General features: G+C 40.3%; 1 protein-coding gene across 2 annotated transcripts in view; it reads left to right on the top strand.

The window, feature by feature from the left end:
- Positions 1-18,529, top strand: part of RELN (reelin) — a 308,977-nt gene that overhangs the window by 168,993 nt on the left and 121,455 nt on the right. For both annotated transcript variants that reach the window (XM_086611234.1, XM_086611233.1), the window contains exons 9-10: positions 4,309-4,405; positions 7,143-7,383. In XM_086611234.1, the coding sequence (XP_086467360.1) occupies positions 4,309-4,405; positions 7,143-7,383 (338 nt within the window). The remainder of the gene's footprint in view (positions 1-4,308; positions 4,406-7,142; positions 7,384-18,529) is intronic.

Genomic DNA, 18,529 nt, shown 5'->3' with positions numbered 1-18,529 from the left:
TGATTACCTGGATACAAATACCTGATATGAAGTGGCTTCATAACATCCTTCCTGAAATACTATGCTCTTAGTACTTCTACCTACATTATATTTTAAAAAATAAGGTGCGTAAAATATTCACTAGTACTTTAGATGACGTTGAAAGAAACTAAAATTGGCTTAACAAGACTTAGGAAAAAAGGCAAAAAGGTCATGACGATCTCAGTTGCAGGTGGTCAGTGCTAGTCAGGTCCTGGCTATGGGTTACCAAAACAACAGCAAAGCAACTGAGAAGCATACATTTGTTTCCCCTTTCTATTCTTTCCTATTTGGTTTAGGTAGAACTAACAAAGCAGCGGTCAGGAGCTGTTTAGCATTCCCATGCTCTGCCAGTCAAAACCCTCTTCTGTTAGCATCAGTGTCTGGATTCAACTTTGAGCAAATTTCATTTTATTGAAATTTACCTTGGGGCAAAATCCAAGCACATAAAGCACAACCCAAATAAATTAGTGTTTCAGAATATTCGGTATAGGAAAATAGCTGGTTTTTATAACAGAAGCTGTTCATCATTTTTGATAACAGACAACATGGCTGTCTGAGCTTCAAATGTATCATTTAAAATTGAATCTATGAAGGTTGTGTCTGCTTTAGCTTTTTTCTGAAAGTTTTAGAAGTCTGTGAAGTTCAACTGGAAGCCTATCAGAAGGAGTAAAATAACTCCAAAGGAGAAAAATACTTTGTTCCTGAAACCCAAGGTCAGGCTCGCCTATACATATGTAGAGAAAAAAATAGGCTATTCTTGGTTGGGGGTGGTTTGGTTCCCTCTCCCCTCAGATTAACATATCGAAAGTATAATCCTAACTCTTAGTCAGATTTTGCTAGCAATAACCTCACCAAGGCATCAGGTTTGCTGTGACATGCTCAGCTTAGGAAAAAAACGGCATTTTTCTCTAATGCAGTAACTCACCGACGTAGACTTCTTTATGATAATCATTGTGCATGTTTTATTACCCATTTTCATGGCTAATTCAAAACCTGGGCATTTCTGATTTAAAGCAAGCCTATTCTAATCTGATTCAAAAGGTTTTATGTCATTTTGTACAACTTTTTCTTTGGAGGACGGAAGGTTATGAAGATTTACAGCGTGACATCCTGCCCCTGCTGCTCTGCTCAGAGCTGACAAACTGTTTATGACCATCTCTGGCAGCAGTGTGAAGGACACCTCCCTTCCTCGTGTGAATTTGCCCTCGGTTTCTGCTGTATTACGACTTGAATTTTGATCATCTATTTGTTCGCAGTCAGAGCGTAGCTTTGCTGGTCAAGGTAGAAGCAAACATCCAAACTGCAGATTTCTACATAATAATTTGAATAATCCTAGTTTAGGATTACTGGAATAATAGTAATATAAAGCAATAATATTACATAATAGTGATATTGCAAGTAATATTGAAAATGATATCAAAAGCCAATGGCTTTCAATGCCATCCCAATGAACCATGTCCTGGAGTGCAGTTGTGTGTTCACCTTCCTCCCTTTTCTTGGGAAGAAACTCTTAATGTAAGCTAAAATGAATATTGGTTTTGTAAAAGACGCAAGCCCCCGATCCATGTGCTTCTTGTATATTTAAAAAAGATGGTTCAAATGGCAAAGAATAATGCCTGAGCCTTCTTGATGATTTTTTCAAATGAATGAATTTCATTCTTTTTTTTTTATTGTCAGTTCAAGTTTTACAGAATCAGATACTTAAATAATCTTGCGATCTTATGATTTCGAGTCAAGAACATAAAAACATATTTCTCATCATAGCCAGTAATTGCTACTTACATAGGCCTTGATGACTTTCCCAAACTAATTTTAATCTTAATACAATCTGTTCTGTTTATTAAAATAATAATAAAACCCAGCACTGGTCTCTCCTCTTTTCATTCTGTCTCCATTGCTCCCTTTCCAATAACACAAGTGAAATACCACGTCTACCTTGCAAAGCCCTTTTTTACTGGCCCCATTTCTTTTAAGCAATAACTTTGATCTTCTTTGCATAGTTTGAGGGTGTTCAGATTTAACAAACAGCATTTTTCATCTTGATTGTACTGACAGGGAGTACTCGTTTCCTATCTTTACAGTGTGGGCAGCAAATATGGTCTTCTCCTGTTTTTTAGCAGCATATTTGGACTTGACTTTGTTTAAGAGTGCTGTACCAAAAGTTGATCATAACAATAACTGAAATGGCACGTGTTATAAAGTCTGTCGCTGGTTATTTTTACTGTTTATGTTCCTTTAATTTCTGTCTAACAGAAAACTCAGTATGTTGCTGTTTTGCCTCACAGCCTCTGGCTAGCCAAAGTGGTTAAACTGGCCAGAGTTCGCTGATTTTTGAACTGGATTCCCCTGAAATAAAATGAACTCCTAAATGCCACAGAAGTAGGAACTGACAGCAGATGTCCCTCAGTAAAGTAGACCATCTGAGCAGATGGGCAGATATGAAACGCAGAGGCTTTTCCTGACATCATTTGGTTTTAATATGATAGAAATAAAATGCCTTGTCAGTAAAATATAACCAGACAGTTGCTTTGTAGACATTTTGGATGCGTGGTTGGTAATTCAAAGTCCTGCTGTCTTTGCAATATTAATTATTCTGTGCCTCATTACAGCAAGAATACATGTCAGACCAGCTGAACGTACCACACGCAGCTGGAGCGGTGCAGAAGTATCTGCTCCTCTATTTACAATTTAATGTTAGCAAAGGAGAGAAGAAAGCAACTTTGTGAGTCATTTCCAGGATGCTATTTGATGTACCAGGCAAAATTATAGAGATGGGATTTCATTGCATGTTTTGGGGTGGTTTTCCCCCTGCAGTGATGTGTGATGTGTATCTCAGGGTAGAAAAGCAGTTCTGTAGAGCTGAGAGCTGCAAACGCGAACTGCCTCAGGGGAGCTGGGGCTGGGAGCTGTGTACTTCATGACATATGTTCCCATTAAAATGTGTAAGCTGTTCTCTTGTACAAGTGGTTAGCACCTTTTTAATCAGGCCATTTATTTCATTACAAAAATAAGTACCCTGAATTGGAAAATGGTAGTATTTTATGGCCAGTAGTTTCTATATCTATGTATGCATATTTATATATATACATTTATATACATAAAAAATGTATATGTACAATTTTCAGTGTGACTGAACGTATCCAAAGCACACAAAATCATAACATACTACTTGTAGCACACATATTACAAACCCCTACTGTGAGCAGAGCTGTAGTACTCACTCAGTACTATCCCGATGCCATCAGAGGTGCTGTTTAATTGAGAGCTGCTTCTCTTAAATATGGAAGGTGGCCAATGTCTGCTGCTTTGAATCTCACCTTTCAACATGCTTATGAAGTAGAAATTTTGATCTTCGGAGCACAAGTTAGGATTTGTCTTTTTCACTGGGTGTTGAATTTTCTGGGATGGATGAATTATCTGGTGTCTGAGGAAAAATAGTATTTTTAGTGTATTTAATTACCACTCGAGTTGTTTCTCATGTTTTTTAAGTTGAATTTTTCAATCCCAGTTTTTGTTATTTTGACTGTCCTCTTTATTAATTGTTAAGCTCATCTTTTGCGACAACACCCAGAAGGCACCCTTTTGTAAATCAAAAGTAAATATATTACCCTACCTTGCAGGGGTGCCATAAGGCTTAATTAGTTCATTTTTATAAAGTGTTCCGAGATTCCCAGATCAGCATCAAATGTTTATTATTAATTATAGGCTCTAGTGAGTATATTGGATGATTTCTTAACTTAATTCTCTTCAGGCATCCTTAAAATAACTAATTTTGTAACGTCTTTATTTTTTAAAATTTCTAAAGCATATTTGCTCTTGGCTCAAGTAATTCTGTATATATTTTCCTATCATTTACTGTATTTTTCCTTCTGAAATTTTTTTTTTATATATAGTAATATGAAAACCAGTCTTTTACTGTTTTCCCTATGAATTCTGCTGTGTGGATTATTCTCTAATAAGAAGGTTTTGTTTAAACATTATGTGGTGTGTTTTTTCCTGCAGTGGGGGGCGTTAAGTAATTTACTTGGTTTCCCCTGGGAAATTTGCAGAGATTACATGGCACTGCTGTGATTTATCATTTCTACTTTATTTCTGACTCATAAAGCATGCATTATTTTGTGTTTACCTTCAGCAACAGATCGCAGGAAATTTCATCATCAATCAAAGTGCTTTAAAATCAGGAGGAGTGATGGTGTGACAAAGGCACAGTCAGCAACTGTGGTTATTGGAGGATCATTTACTGCTTCGGTGTGTCGTAACACTTCTCATTTTATTGCTTTTTCCCAGGATCGGGTTCGTGTCGCTTTAGTTACTCAGATCCCAGCATCACCGTGTCCTACAGTAAGAATGGTTCTGCAGATTGGACTCAGCTGGAGAAAATTAGGTTTGTTACAGCTTTTTAATCATTTTCATGCTTTCCGGCTGAGCAGGTGGTGTTTAAACCTGGCTCTTTTAAAACTTGTTTTAATTGTTAACTTCTCAGTTCTCACTTGTTCATACACGTTAAAAGATGAGGGGTGAAATTATGGTCACCAAAGCTAATTGCAGACCTGCCACTGGGTTTGGCAAATCACAATTTCATCCATTGATTATGTGGGAGGTAAGGAAAAGAATGACTTCGGAGTTAAAATGCAACTCCAAAAGCCAGCAGGTTCAGTGGCCCGAAAATCCTAACTTTGATGAGTTTTGCATTTTAACACTGCTTTTAATGTTAGCAAGAGCTGTAATTTATAGTGTTACAAATTTCTATCTTGGTAGGATAAAACATTCAATAAAAATAGTTTATAGTTTGATATGAAAACTTGGCTCCTAACACTCATAATAACAAGATTATGGCAAATTATACCTTGTTTTTGAACAAATTGGTTTACACGAAAGCGCAAAGGATTTTGAATGGGAATTTTAAAATCTTTTACTGCAATACGCACACCTTTAAAGAGAGATCCAGTGTTAGAGATTGATTTTTCTAAGAGATTAGAACTAACGTTTTATTAAATAATACTAAGAAAGGTGTTTTGTGCATTGGCATATATACATGGTTATACAACTATGGAAGAAAAAATGCCCTTTATATATAATGTCCTCATAGCATCTCAGTCTGTCTTCCTGCTTTATCTTAGTGTCTGTGCCACACAGACAATTTGTTTGAGCCTATGTTCGGTGCTTGGAGACAATTTGCAGAGCAAAAGGCTCCTTAATTTCTGATGAGTAAGCAAAACTCTAGCTGCAAGGCTGTGCATTTCAGTATCTCATCCTCACACACGTTGTGGGTGTGGGATTATGATTTCACTGACAAAGGCACAAATTATGAACTGTTTTAGTAAAACAAATGGTGCTAATTCTTATCTCAGAAAAATATAAAGGAAGAGTAACTTCACTGCAGCCACTGGAGTTGCCTCAGAGTAACCACACAACACCTTTTATTTTTCTCACTTTGATGCAAAATGATGCACCTAGTCCGTAACATCACTTTGGTTACCCTCAAAGCTCTACAAGCCAGGAAACTCAGAGTTGTGATGTTGCAAACACAAACCCTCAAAAACTATATTTTCTGAAGATAATGTGTATACAGCTTGATCTGTATTGCTTTAACTTTGACTGCTGGAGCCGGCGGTAGAAAATAGGTCAATAGAGCAATGCAGTGCAAAGTGGAGAGGATGAATTATGAAAGGATGCTCGTTTCTCCTGTGGTCTGTATGAATTACAGCATTTATTTGAATGTGCTTCAGTGGCTTTCACTGCACTGCATGCAGCTCCAGGGAATGGTGGGAGAACTGGGGAGAAGTGGGACAGGAGAGCAGCTGTGGAGGGAAGGTGTTGTGTTGATGTGTTGGTGTGTGGTGTGTCGGTGGGATTTCAGGTCTGGACTCCCAGGAGGGAGGGCAAGGATCTCTCAGGGAAGGCAAGTGCTGTGTGTGGGCTCAGGGAGAACATGTCAGAGCAGTGTTGCAGTAGTGGGTGACAGACATAACATTTATCAAGTGCAGGGTGATTTGTGGGACAAGTTCTGGGTGTGAATATGGGCCAAATACAGTTCCCTTTTGATGTTTCTCTACTCTCTAACGTTTTACTTTACAAAGAGAAGTCCCTCTATTTCCTACTATATGAGCAAAATGTTGGGGCCTTTTTTCCCTGAAGGCTCTGGATTGTCTCTGACAAAGTATTAGCCCACCAAAGCATCACTACCAAGGCAGAGCCAACGCTGAGTAGCTGACATCTTGCAAACCCCAACTTTGTACCTCCTTGCAGCCTTAGGTTTGCATGTAGCTAATCCCCTTGCTGGATGCCTAAAAGAAGAAAAATAGTAATTCTCAGCGTCCCTTCCTTGCACACAGAGCTCAGTCTTTTCATTGCCAGTAGCCATGTAAAGGCATTCACCCAGAGCTCGAGGGGAACCTCAGTCCTTTCACAGCTCTGAGGAGCTCAAGGCCCTGATCGTTGCCCAGTACTAATAATCCAGGTCTTCCTCTCCTCCTGACATTTTTTTCATTTTCAGCAATAAGAGAGAGGACAAGTGGATTGTGTCTTCTGTATTGTTTCTGAAGCTGAACACAAAAAGAAAGGCAACCTGGCCCTCCCCATCCACAGAATTAGCCTGACAGCAGATTGGAAGGACAAATTTGTCACAGAAAATTCCCGTCTCCATTCCTCCTACCATTCTGCTCTATCGGGATCTATGAGGGACCAAAGCCCCAGAATTCAGGAGTTTCTTTCGGTGAAAGCTTATTTTTGTAAAACATTTCCTTAACATTTCCGTTTGGCCATACCTGCAAAATACCTGGCAATGCCCAGTCACTGAGGAGCTGAGACCATCTTCAAGTGTGAATGTTGCCCTGCTCTTTCTTCCTGCCCTCTGAACATCTGCATTGATCAGTTATTTATTGCCTTGGCTTGCACTTTCTTTGAGGCAAGGCTGTCTGTTCGGGCTGTATGTGCACTGCCTGGTACGGTGGGACTGTGCCTCAGGGCAGGTATTTTCCGATCACCATAGAATATTTATCAGCATACAAGGGATGTCAGCACAACTGTGTCACACCTGGTAAATTGTCATGTATTAAATGAGGGGAAACTTTCCTGGCTATGTCTTAAACTTGGTCTAATTCCATACCATTGCTTTTCAGCGCTCCTTCCAATGTCAGCACAATCATCCACATCTTGTACCTTCCCGAAGATGCTAAAGGGGAGAACATCCATTTTCAGTGGAAACAGGATTATGTTCATGCTGGTGATGTGTATGAAGCCTGTTGGGCACTGGACAATATCCTGATCATAAATGCTGCTCACAGAAAAGTTGTGCTAGAAGATAATCTGGATCCTGTGGACACTGGCAACTGGCTTTTCTTTCCTGGAGCCACAGTTAAGGTTAGTCTGATTTTCTGTAGCTTGATGTTATTATTACTCTTGCATGTAGAAGACGACGGTAGCATCTAACCAAAATCTAAAGGGTGTTTAAGCTACTCCATCTGCTTCTAGAACTGGGCTCTTTTTTACTTTGTCTTTACCTTTTCTCTGTCCCACTGGGGCTTTCTAGAACAATGAAATTTCTCTGCCATGACTAAAACCTAATGACAGTTTATTCTGTCATGTCAAAGATCCTCTAACAGAAAATGGGAAACAGCTTCCCTTTAGCAAAACAGTACAATATTTTTGAAACAAATTCAAGTCCCTCAGTTGGATATATAAACAAACCTACCTGTTTGTTTATCTTGATGTTGTTCAGCTACCACTTCTCCATCAGAAACCATCACAAAAAGCTATGATTTCCCACTTTTTCTGACTGTGAATATTGCATTTTCATTGCAGCATGCATTCAGATAGTGACTGCTCCTTAAAAGTCTCTTTTTCAGTAAGATCCTGTTTTGATATGTGAGATCCAGCAAGATCATGCAACCTTTAGAAAAACTCTAAGGAGCCCTGCAAGATCTCTGTGCACAAAGTTCTTTCAAATGCAGAGTTGTTCAACATCTGGAAATCAGTTGGATTCTTGCTTTCTGTGTTTCCAAGCACCCAGAAATTGAACAGCAGATGAGTTTCCGCTTTCATCTCATTTTTCATTCACAAAAAAGGCAGTTTTGATGTCAGGATTCATTTATGATGCTGGTAATTGTTGTGGTGATTGCACAGGAAACAGATGTTGAATACTGAGGGCAGTAAGAGATCAGGTATGGCCTCATCATTTTCCCACACAACCTGGTATAAATGGCCTCAGATTAATCTTTTTAGAAATAAATATTCCCACTAATCTACTCAGAGTACCTGCATATTGACTTTTTTTTTTACCTCAGTGAGAATATTTAAGCTACAATGACAAAGATTTTCTGTGAGTTTTTAGAATCAAATAATGTCCTGCGTATTTAATGAAGATTTCTGTGATGAGTTCACATTTGTTGTGTTGTCAGTCTTATCTCTGGAGTTTAAAATCCAGCCCACACATGTGAAGGTGTGAAAGCACAGCAAGGATTAATGTGCCACAGGCACAGTTGCTTCTCAGCTGGCCAAGCCTAAACACTCCTTGCTCCTTCCAAAATATGCATAAACAGCATCTAAACTTTAGCAAGTAGAATTCTTTTTGTTGTTGGTGGTGGTGGTTTGTTTGTTGTTATTGGGGTTTTTAGTTTTTGTTTAGTTAAACTCAGACAGTTTTTGTCAATACACAACTATAGTTACATGAAAGACAAGGGACCTAAACTCAGAGATCACTTAGGGCTTCTAGACAGAAATTCCTTACAAGCTCAAACCTCATATGAGATGTGAGTGAGGATCCACCAACCTGCCATTCCTCCAAGGCCATCTTCTGTTTTAGGGACAAGTAAAATGTGCATCTGTCTGTTCCCAGCTGACACTTGGCTAGGTGTGGCCATTTACACCAGGTGAAGGCAAAGTGTAAGGCTGTGGTGTAGCCACACTGGATTAAGCCTGCGGGTGACACAAGACTTTTATTCTTCATGAAACTCTATAGTTCTTTTGAATATTTTTAGTGTATCTATCTAGATTGTCACTGGAGCACTCCCATGCTCAAATTTCATTTCTAAAGTTTTTGCTCCAGTTTTCCTCAGATTTTCAGGAACAGTCTTGCAAAATATAATTTGAACAGATTTTGCAATGTGAATTTCATGTTATGTCAAAGGTAAAACTATAAATTGGGTCAAGATTTACATCAGATTCAGCATAGACCCTCTTGTAGCATAATAACACCAAGAACAACTTTTTTGACAAAGTTTTTATGCTTTTCAGGATCAGAACATTATATAAAACTTTACAAAAACTTGCAATATTTTCTTTAAAACATTTAACATAGATCTAATTTCGGTTCATCACAAACACACTGTATTGTATGAACAGAAAGGCGAGAATCTTTGTACGTTATGCTAATGACATTACAGCACATTTTAAAAGTAACCACACCAATCACCTCTGTTTCAAGCACCATTTCACAGCAGTCAGGCAACGTGGCCAGCATAATGGCAGAATGACGGCGGCAACGGGTGGTACATCTTCGCGGGATTCCCAGTATTATTAGTGCTCTCAGACTGCAAGAGTTCACAGTAACTGGGGGAAGCTTTTGGGAGATTTCTCTATCATAGCCAAAGGCATTTGCCTGCAGAATAATGTTGGAGAAACCCTGGCAGTGCTACAGGGATAGCTTGCATCAAAGCTAATTACAGTTCTTTTTTTTCCAAGTCCTTTTGCTTCCTAGACATCTAAAACTTGCTAAATAGTGCTGATGTTTGTTCAAAAAGTTTGTATAGCAATTTAAAATTTTTATTAGGAGATCAGCAGCTTTCATTGTTATACTGTGCTACCTCTTATAACTCTCATCTATGTGCTTTTTAAAGAAGTTCCCATACAGTCTATCACTGTGCCAAACTCCATTTCAAACTGATAAGACCTTTTCTCTGCCATCCGAGCCTGTTTGTGCCACACAAGTTTTGATCCATATCCTTCTGTCCTCTGTCAATTAGTATTTTAGATAAACTACCCTTAAAAATCTTTCTTGAAGTTTGTGTTAATTTCTTCACTGACTTCCTTCAGTGCTTTTCCTTATGAGTTTCCTTGACAATGCAAACAAGCAGTCACATTTCTGGATGTTATTCGTTGTCTAACTCAGTTTTGATTAGTATATACGAAACTGTGGGTCAATTCTTTTCCTAAATTGTTCTGTAAAGATAAGTAATTTCATTGGACTGAGGGAATTAAATGTTAAGCAAAACAAAAGAAACAAAAAAAATTGTATTTCTAAATTTATTCCATTTACTGAGGTTATTTTCTGTATTCATCCTTTCTTGCTCACCACCTTTCAGCACCCAGAATGACTGATATTGCATACTTCTCAGGTGGAAGGGCAGTGCCAGTCTGAGGTAGCTCATCCAACTGGCAGGCAGAACTGAAAGAAGAGGAAAAAATACATGCTTATTTCTGGTAGAAAAAGAAGTAGAAACAGTATTTCTCTACATGTTTTCTTTTTCTCTGCTTACTTCTGGACTGCCCCAGCAAGCATTGCTCAGATGGTGGAACCTTCTCCGGGGTGATCTTATAGCAGCTTTCCAGTACCTAAAGGGGGCCTACAGGAAAGCTGGAGAGGGACTTTTTACAAGGGTGTGTAGTGATAGGACAAGGGGCAACGGATTTAAACTGAAAGAGGGCAGATTTAGGTTAGATATAAGAAAGACATTCTTTACATTGAGGGTGGTGAGGTACTGGAACAAGTTGCCCAGAGAAGTTGTGGCTGCCCCATCCCTGGAAGTGTTCAAGATCAGGTTGGATGAGGCTTTGGGCAACCTGGTGTAGTGGAGGATTTCCCTGTCCATGGCAGGGGGGTTGGAACTAGATGATCTTTGAGGTCCTTTCCAACCCTAACCATTCTATGATTCTATGATTCTATAACCTTCTCCTTGGAAGCTCTATGGGACATCCAGGGTAGTGAATGAAGAAAACAAGGATACAAACATGAGCCCGTGATGTTGCACACCTTAGTTATTACAACACCCCTTTGCTTGATTTTGGCTTGTGCAATCTCCCAGGCATTATCTTCAAGGGATGTAGATGTACACTCATGCATGGATGGGCCAGGGACTGTTTCCAGTAGGCAGCAGGGATGACACCACTCTTCTGGGAGGAGAGCATTTTCCCAAGTGGACGCAAACTCTGCTGTGTCATTTACTGTCAAGGCCAGAGAATGGTCCCTGGTCTAATCCAGTTAACATTATGATCCTAGCACTTTAGAGCAGCCCACCCTACCAATCTCTTCAGCCATCACAAAACTTTTAAGGGAATTCTCATTAAATACTATTTTGTTGCGTTAGTGGGTTACTCTGTTTGTAAAGATAGGCATTAAGATATGATTTGTTTGTACTTTAGAATAGATGTTACTGTTGCTCACATAATCACATGTGGTTCAGCAAGTTCTTTCCCAATGGTTAGTCAGGAGCTGGCTTTTAGAATTACTGGTTATACCTCTTTTACTGGATGTTTATCAAGTTTGCAAAGAAAGTATATTTTTTTCTGTAGAAAGTTTTCTTTGGTAGTACTTGAGGTCTATTAAAATAAGTAGCACACATTACAATTCCAGGAGTTTTGCTGGCAAAACTGCTCAGATTAATAGCTGCTTGGAATAGTAAGTTAAAAAGGCAGCTGAAACAAAGAAAAGTACCACCATGAAGACTACTGTCTGGGTCCTGCGTTAGGTTCTATGATGGATTCAGTCACTGGAGTGGATGGTAGAAGCATTAATGGTAATTATGCACCAATGTGTTCTCTCCAGTTTGGTGGATTTGGACAGTGTGTTCTCAATAAGCACTTGTTGGAACTTGCCTGTGCCCAGCTTAGGAAGTGGTTTCTCCTCTTCTCCCAGCCTGCTTGAGAGCTTTGATCAGGAATTTCATGACGTTTCTTGCTGCGCTCAGGAGCGGTTGCTACTCATTTGAAAGCACATGGCTGGTTGCAGACGCAGCTGGAACTGGCTACTGAGATAGGAAGCAAGCTGAGAGATAAACCACTGAATTTGTGTGGTTTGGTTCCAAAGAAGAGAGCAAAAGACAAGACACTGTTAGCAAGGCCAAGCAACCCTTAGGAAATTAATTGGATCCACTGGAACATATTTATCTGTGTTGGACTGTGTGGAAGGGTGTTGAACAGGATAAATTCCTGACTGCTTTTCAGTATTTCCAGTGACAGCTCTGAGAGTGAGCATGGCCTTGCAACTGAGCACAGTTAGGATTTTGCACTGGTGGTCGAGACTGGTGAAACACATGAAGCAGTGCTATGCTCTGAGAGCTTTTAAAGGTCCTCAAAACTCCATAGCTAATTGGGAGAAAAGATGAAATCTTCCTTCAGTAGTGCTTCTTGGATCTCTACTCTTATAGAACAGAAAAGTGATTGCATCTTTCAGTGGACACTTCATGTATCTTGCATGTTTGACCAGAAATTGTTGTGTTTTGAGGTACAACATTTGCCAAGTTTTTTGGTTTTCTCTGATTGCCCTGGTCCAAATTTGGATGTGCAATCTCGAAAACTGAGGTTGAGAAGGGAGACAACCTCAGCAGTCTTATACTTCATGTCTCTGCAGCACTTTGATTACATAAAAACAGCATTGAGACCAAACCACCTGTCTCTGGAATTTTTCCACATCTGAGAAAATGCAGTACAGATGATTACAGACCCTAGAGCTGCCAGGTATTTGGTCATGAAGTGTTAACCCAGTGACACTGCTCACCTTTGAGAAGAGTTAAGTTACAGAATTGCTGTCTCACAGCAGTTGCAAATACTCTTCACTTGGTGGCTGAAGGCTGCAGTTCGGTCGGTCAGCTTGGTTTGTTTGATCTGCAGGACTTGGGGACTACACCTGAGGTCATCCGTGCCGCTGAGCTGCGAGCATGCAGCCTGACATAGCATGGGATGGGGCAAGGGGGGAAAGTCTGTGCGAGCCTCACTGAGCAAGTTGGATTTAGGACCCAGGAATGGTACCTGATTCATGTTATTCGCTACCATGGACATGACCAATAAATCCTGAAAACGTCCCAGTCTCAATATCCTGATACAGTAAGCCCCTTAAGTAGCAGGTCATCACCACTCAGCTTATTTTAATTTCCCAGAAATGCAGCCATCTTAGCAGAAGAGAAAGCTGCATAAGAAGAGAGTGGGAGAACTGAACAGTCACGCTCCAGAAAATATGCTGAAAATGTGTCCATAAAACTCCATGACCTTTCACCACACCCTGAGCACATCAGGGCTATGCACATCCTAGATCTACGAGTCGTTCCTGAACCTGTGTTGTTGTGTGTCAGTGAGCAGGGAAGACATGCCCATAGGCCTGAGAGTTTGGCAAAAAGAAGGCTGATTAAGCTATTCCACACCCCCAGCTCCAGAGCAGATTTCCAAATCTCTGAATACTCTCTTAATTAATAGGAATGGCATTGGATGGTCTTCTTTCAAAACAAACATCCTGATATTCCATATATATCTTTATGGGGTTCAATTGTTCATGCTGAAATGAACAATATTTTTTTCTGGTTTTTAATTTTAAATTCTTGCTTTAAAAAGGGTTGAAGTACCTACTGTCTTAGTAAGATCAAACATATTTGTTTGCAGGAGGAAAGGTGACACTCTAGGTATGTCAGTGTGAAAATGGCAGATTGAAATTGGTATGACCTTGTATTGAACAAAATTATCCAGATACAGATGCTTCTGGCAAGACTTTCTTGTGTTTAAATAAGATATAGTAAGGCAGTATTTGGTCTGTAGGCCAAACCCAGACTTCTAGCCAGCTGCTTTGCCTTGCAGGAGCCCTTATCCACCACATCTTCCTGGGAAGAGGTGAGCAGGCTTCCTGCTGCACCTCATCTGAGAGCCATTCCTGCTTCTCCGTGGGTGGAGGGAGGGGTGTGAGAGGGGAGGAGAGGTGAAGAAAGCTGAGCAGGGTGCACAAAACCTGTCAGCTGGCTCCCTTTGGTGAGAGTGTGGACACTCTGAGCTGTGCCCATGAGGAGGCATCTGTATATCCTTAGGACTGGATGCAGCCCATGCATAGAATTGGTCTTGATTTGTTGTTAATAATCATGCTTCTAATTAAAATAATAATGCTTAGATACAATGCCTCGGGTGTTATTGGAACTGATAGGTGTTTGACTGTGGTGCTGTGAGCTGTTCAAGCAGCTGAGAATCACTGTCAGGCAGCAATGCTGAACCCGCACCTTTCTCCGTGCCAGTTTCCCACAGCTCGGAAGTGTGGTGGGGGGTGGCAGGGAGCCAGCGTTAGCTCTGAGCCGGCATCAAAGCACCAGGGGTCTTTCCTGCCTCCTAGAAGGAAAGATTTTGGTCTTTGCAGGTCACTGTGAGATGTGCATTAATAAAAACGACATGAATTGATCCATTAGATGCCAAAGAGTAGAAACTACTTTAGTTGACTCTTTCTCACTCTAATTTTACAGTGGTGTAAATATACATCTTTACTTTCAGAAGAACAGATGAGGTTTAATCACGCTCAGTGCAGAGTGCTAGAAACATCAATAGTTCCCAATAACATAGAGGAATAGTTCAGTTCATGCCAGTTAAATGACTCATTAAGGAAATCGGTCATCGCCAGAATGACCAATGTTGTGCAAACATCATGAAATGTGCTCAAAAATCAAGAATGATACAAATCATACGAATCGCTCATAAACAAGCAAAATGTTTTGAGCACCAGCCTTTGAATAACACTCTATAATCAGAATGATGAGTGAAAACACACTTTATAAACTCTTTGATACTACGTCACAGGACAAGTTTCATCCCGCTGTTTTGGAAAGGGAAGGTACACTATAACCTTCCATGCACCTGGCCTGCTTGTTCAGCCAAGGTTTTCGTTTTGTAAACTACATTAAACGATGTAAAAATGTGGCATGTGGGAAAGATTGTTTATCTCATGGGAAAGTATCCTAATCACATTGTGGTTTTTCCTTTGGTTAAAGAAGGGATTTCAGGCCAGAGGCCGTAATGGTCAAATCCGCAGAACTTAGAATTTAGAATCTTTCCTGAATTCTGTCATCAGATCTTTGCTGGCTAAGACATTGCATACAGAGTGTGATTTTATCAAGACTGAATCTATCCTTCTACCTGCTATCATGTCAAAATCTAAAAATTTTTAAAACCTGCATGACTCATTCCCAGAAAGACACAATATCTAATTTATGGCTCCAGTGACAATGCTGCTTTAATTAATTTTCTTCATCTCTTTTCTTGTTCCTCTGCTTCTCATATCTCATCTGTTTGGATTGCCTAGATTTTAATTAAAAAAACCCTCTCCTCTCTAAGGAGCAATCTGAAGTGGCAAAAATAATCACTTAAAATATTACAGTCATTAAAAATTGGCTGCGGTCAAAGCCATGCATTTTCAATTTGCCGACAAACGATATTTTTGTTTCCTTTTAGAGTGCGTTTTGTATTTGAATACCATACGCCAGCCAGCCTGGCTATCAGAGATGCTCCTCCAGCTGGGTGGGCTGCGTGACAACTCCTTAATGGGGGAAATTGATGGCCCTCTGCTCACGTAGAGGTGAAGGCATACTGGGCAGATTTCTTTCCATCTGCCGTCAGTCCTTTGCAAGCTGGCGCTGCCCAAATGCCCAACACATTCATTCCAATGCAAGAAATGTCGCCAAAAAATAAATTGTGAGGCTACAGCTGTCTGAAAGAATCATCAGGGCCATTAGGCCCAGGAGAGATAATATGAAGGGGTGTATCAGTGTTCGTCTCTGATAAAAACCTAATTAAATGATGGTAAAGATGACTGTGGATGCTTTAAAGGCACAGAGGTGAACAACATTTTCATGCAAGTGTGGGGATTAGCCTTTGGAAGATGATATGCAGCACTTCAGCCAAAAATCTGTTACACTGAGGAATTTCACACTAGTGTTTCCTGTTGATGCTTCTCCGAATGGCACAGTTGTATCATTTAGTTGCCCTCTGTTTTGCTCTCCAAGTAAAATCCCATACTGTAAAGCCAAGAGGTATTTATTGATTCACAAGTTTCACTGGAACAACTGGGACAGAAGCTGGTTTGGATGAACTTCAGTGCTTCTGTTTACATTCCCAAATCTTTTTCTTTTGAGCTTCTAAAAATCTCTGGAGCTGTGTCCTTAGCTGCAACTGTGGCATAGGCTCCTCTGGTTGACACTTGTGTTACTACACACGTCAGGGTGAATGGGAGACATCCAGAGGTCCCTCCCAGCCAACAGGTCACACTGAGGGTAGCAGATGTCTCCTTACGTGGTTGTCGTTGTTTAACCCAACTGGCAACTAAACACCGTGCAGCTGCTTGTTCACCCTCCCCCACTTCCGGGGGATGGGGAAGAGAACTGAAGGAGAAAAGGGAAGGAAACTCATGGGCTGAGATAGGAACACTTTAATAATTGAAATAAAATAAAATTAAAAGTAATAATAAAAATAAATTATAACATATTAAAATGATAATAATATATACAAACTAGTGATGCACAGTGTAATTGCTCACACCCGCTGACCAGCACCTGTCCTGTCCCAGCTAGTGATTCTGAAACAGAGAAGTCCTGAAACTGCAATCCCAGACGTAAGAGAGCCCAGAAGAGAGATCTAAAGACAGTGAGCTTCCAAGGCCGCCCTCATCTGTATACTGAGCATGACGTTGCATGATATGGAATATTCCATTGGCCAGTTTGGGCCTCAATCCTAAACCTTAACTCAAATCCTAAACTAGAAGTCATCAGTCCTGCGCACTAGCTATGCTCCCTCCCAGCTTTTTGTGCACCTGCACACCGGCAAAACATGGGAAGCTGAAAAGTCCTTGCTGTCTATAAACATCAGCATGTTATCAACATTCTTCTCATACCAAATCACATACTAAATCCAAAACATAGCGCTCTTCTAGCTACTAAAAAGAATCATAGAATCATAGAATCATAGAATGGTTAGGGCTGGAAGGGACCTTCAAAGGTCATCTAGTCCAACCCCCCTGCAAGGAACAGGGATATCTCCAACTAGATCAGGTTGCTCAGGGCCTCGTCCAACCTGGCCTTGAACGTCTCCAGGGATGGAGCATCCACCACCTCTCTGGGCAACCTGTTCCAGTGCTCTACAACTCTCATGGTAAAAAATTTTTTCCTAATATCCAATCTGAATCTACCTCCCTCTATTTTAAAACCATTACCCCTTGTCCTATCACAACAGGCCCTCCTGAACAGCCTTTCCCCATCTAAAAGAAAACTAACTCTGTCCCAGCCAAAACCAGGACAGTGGTGCTCTCACGCAAGTCTTTAAAAATATGAAGATTGTTCCAGGATGCTACATGATGTTGGATCCCAGATCATACTTGGGGCCCTTAAGCCATTTAGATGCTGTGAAAAGTTCGTCAGTATTTATTTACGAAAACAAAAATAGATCCAGTTGGAAAATACCTGCTTCACCAACTCCGATTTCTCTGCTTTTGCTGACCAATGGTTTTGAGCAATCCTAATTGAAAACCTTCTGCATCTCAGATGTTCAGGAGGCTCTCCTAAAAGTGCCTACCAAAAAAAGGTGAAAGCTGTAGGTAGAAAATGTAAAATATAAAGAGTATATAGTAGGATAAAGAAAGTGACAGACTCTTGACAAAATTTTGGTTTTGAAACCATGCACTACTCTCTTGCATAGTCTGTGTCTTCAAATTACTAGCTAATGCCCTCATAATGTACAACAGAAAGCTCACCTGAATTAATAAGACTTGCTAGCTCTCATAGACAAGTTGGCTAAGAACTCTCCTCATAGACTAGAAATATTGATAGGTAACAGCAATTTTAGCTTGAAAGTCTATTTTTTGTAGTAGTGGTACCATTGTAGCATCCAAGAGCCCTGAGCAAGGAATGTACCACTGCTGCCTCTTCAGACGCAAACCAAAAAGAGCCTGTGTCCCAGGAAATTGCCATCCATTTATAAAACAGGAGCTAAGCAGGGGCTGGAGAGATGTGAGACTAAAAGGAAATATTGCAAAAGGGAGAGTGCTCATCCTGGTAAGCAGTGCATTCTTCAGTGTAATCAATTACAAGGCTTGTTGAGGAAAACACTAAGGAAATGTCTGAAGGACATCATCTGGCCAAGTATGGTGGACATAATGGGCACTGCTGGTCTCACCAGCAGACGTAGTGACAAGCATCGACACTCGAGGAAAAGTGAGCCATGAGACGGTGAATGTGAGAAATGGTGGAGGCAGGTAAGGATGAGCCATGCAGGGCCTTGAAAGTAGGGAAAAGGCAGTGATACTGTAACTATCCAGTAGACAAACTTCAGAAACAAAAAATTCGGAGTGATTAGATTGAAAGCAAATCAAAGCATGCCGAGATACAGGAATGCATCCAGCCAATTTTCATTTTGCCCTATTCATGCAAAGCAATAGCTTAACATTGCAGCTAGTGAATAATAGTATTGGTAGTGCCAGATTAAATTAAACTGATTTTTTTTTTCCCTTGGGATGACCACAGTCCCTGAACAGAACTTGACTTCTTTCCATTTGGCAACAGGC

This window comes from Tauraco erythrolophus, chromosome 4, assembly GCF_009769465.1.
Source record: "Tauraco erythrolophus isolate bTauEry1 chromosome 4, bTauEry1.pri, whole genome shotgun sequence".
NCBI classification, from domain to species: domain Eukaryota; kingdom Metazoa; phylum Chordata; class Aves; order Musophagiformes; family Musophagidae; genus Tauraco; species Tauraco erythrolophus.
This window is presented reverse-complemented; position numbering and strand designations above follow the sequence as displayed.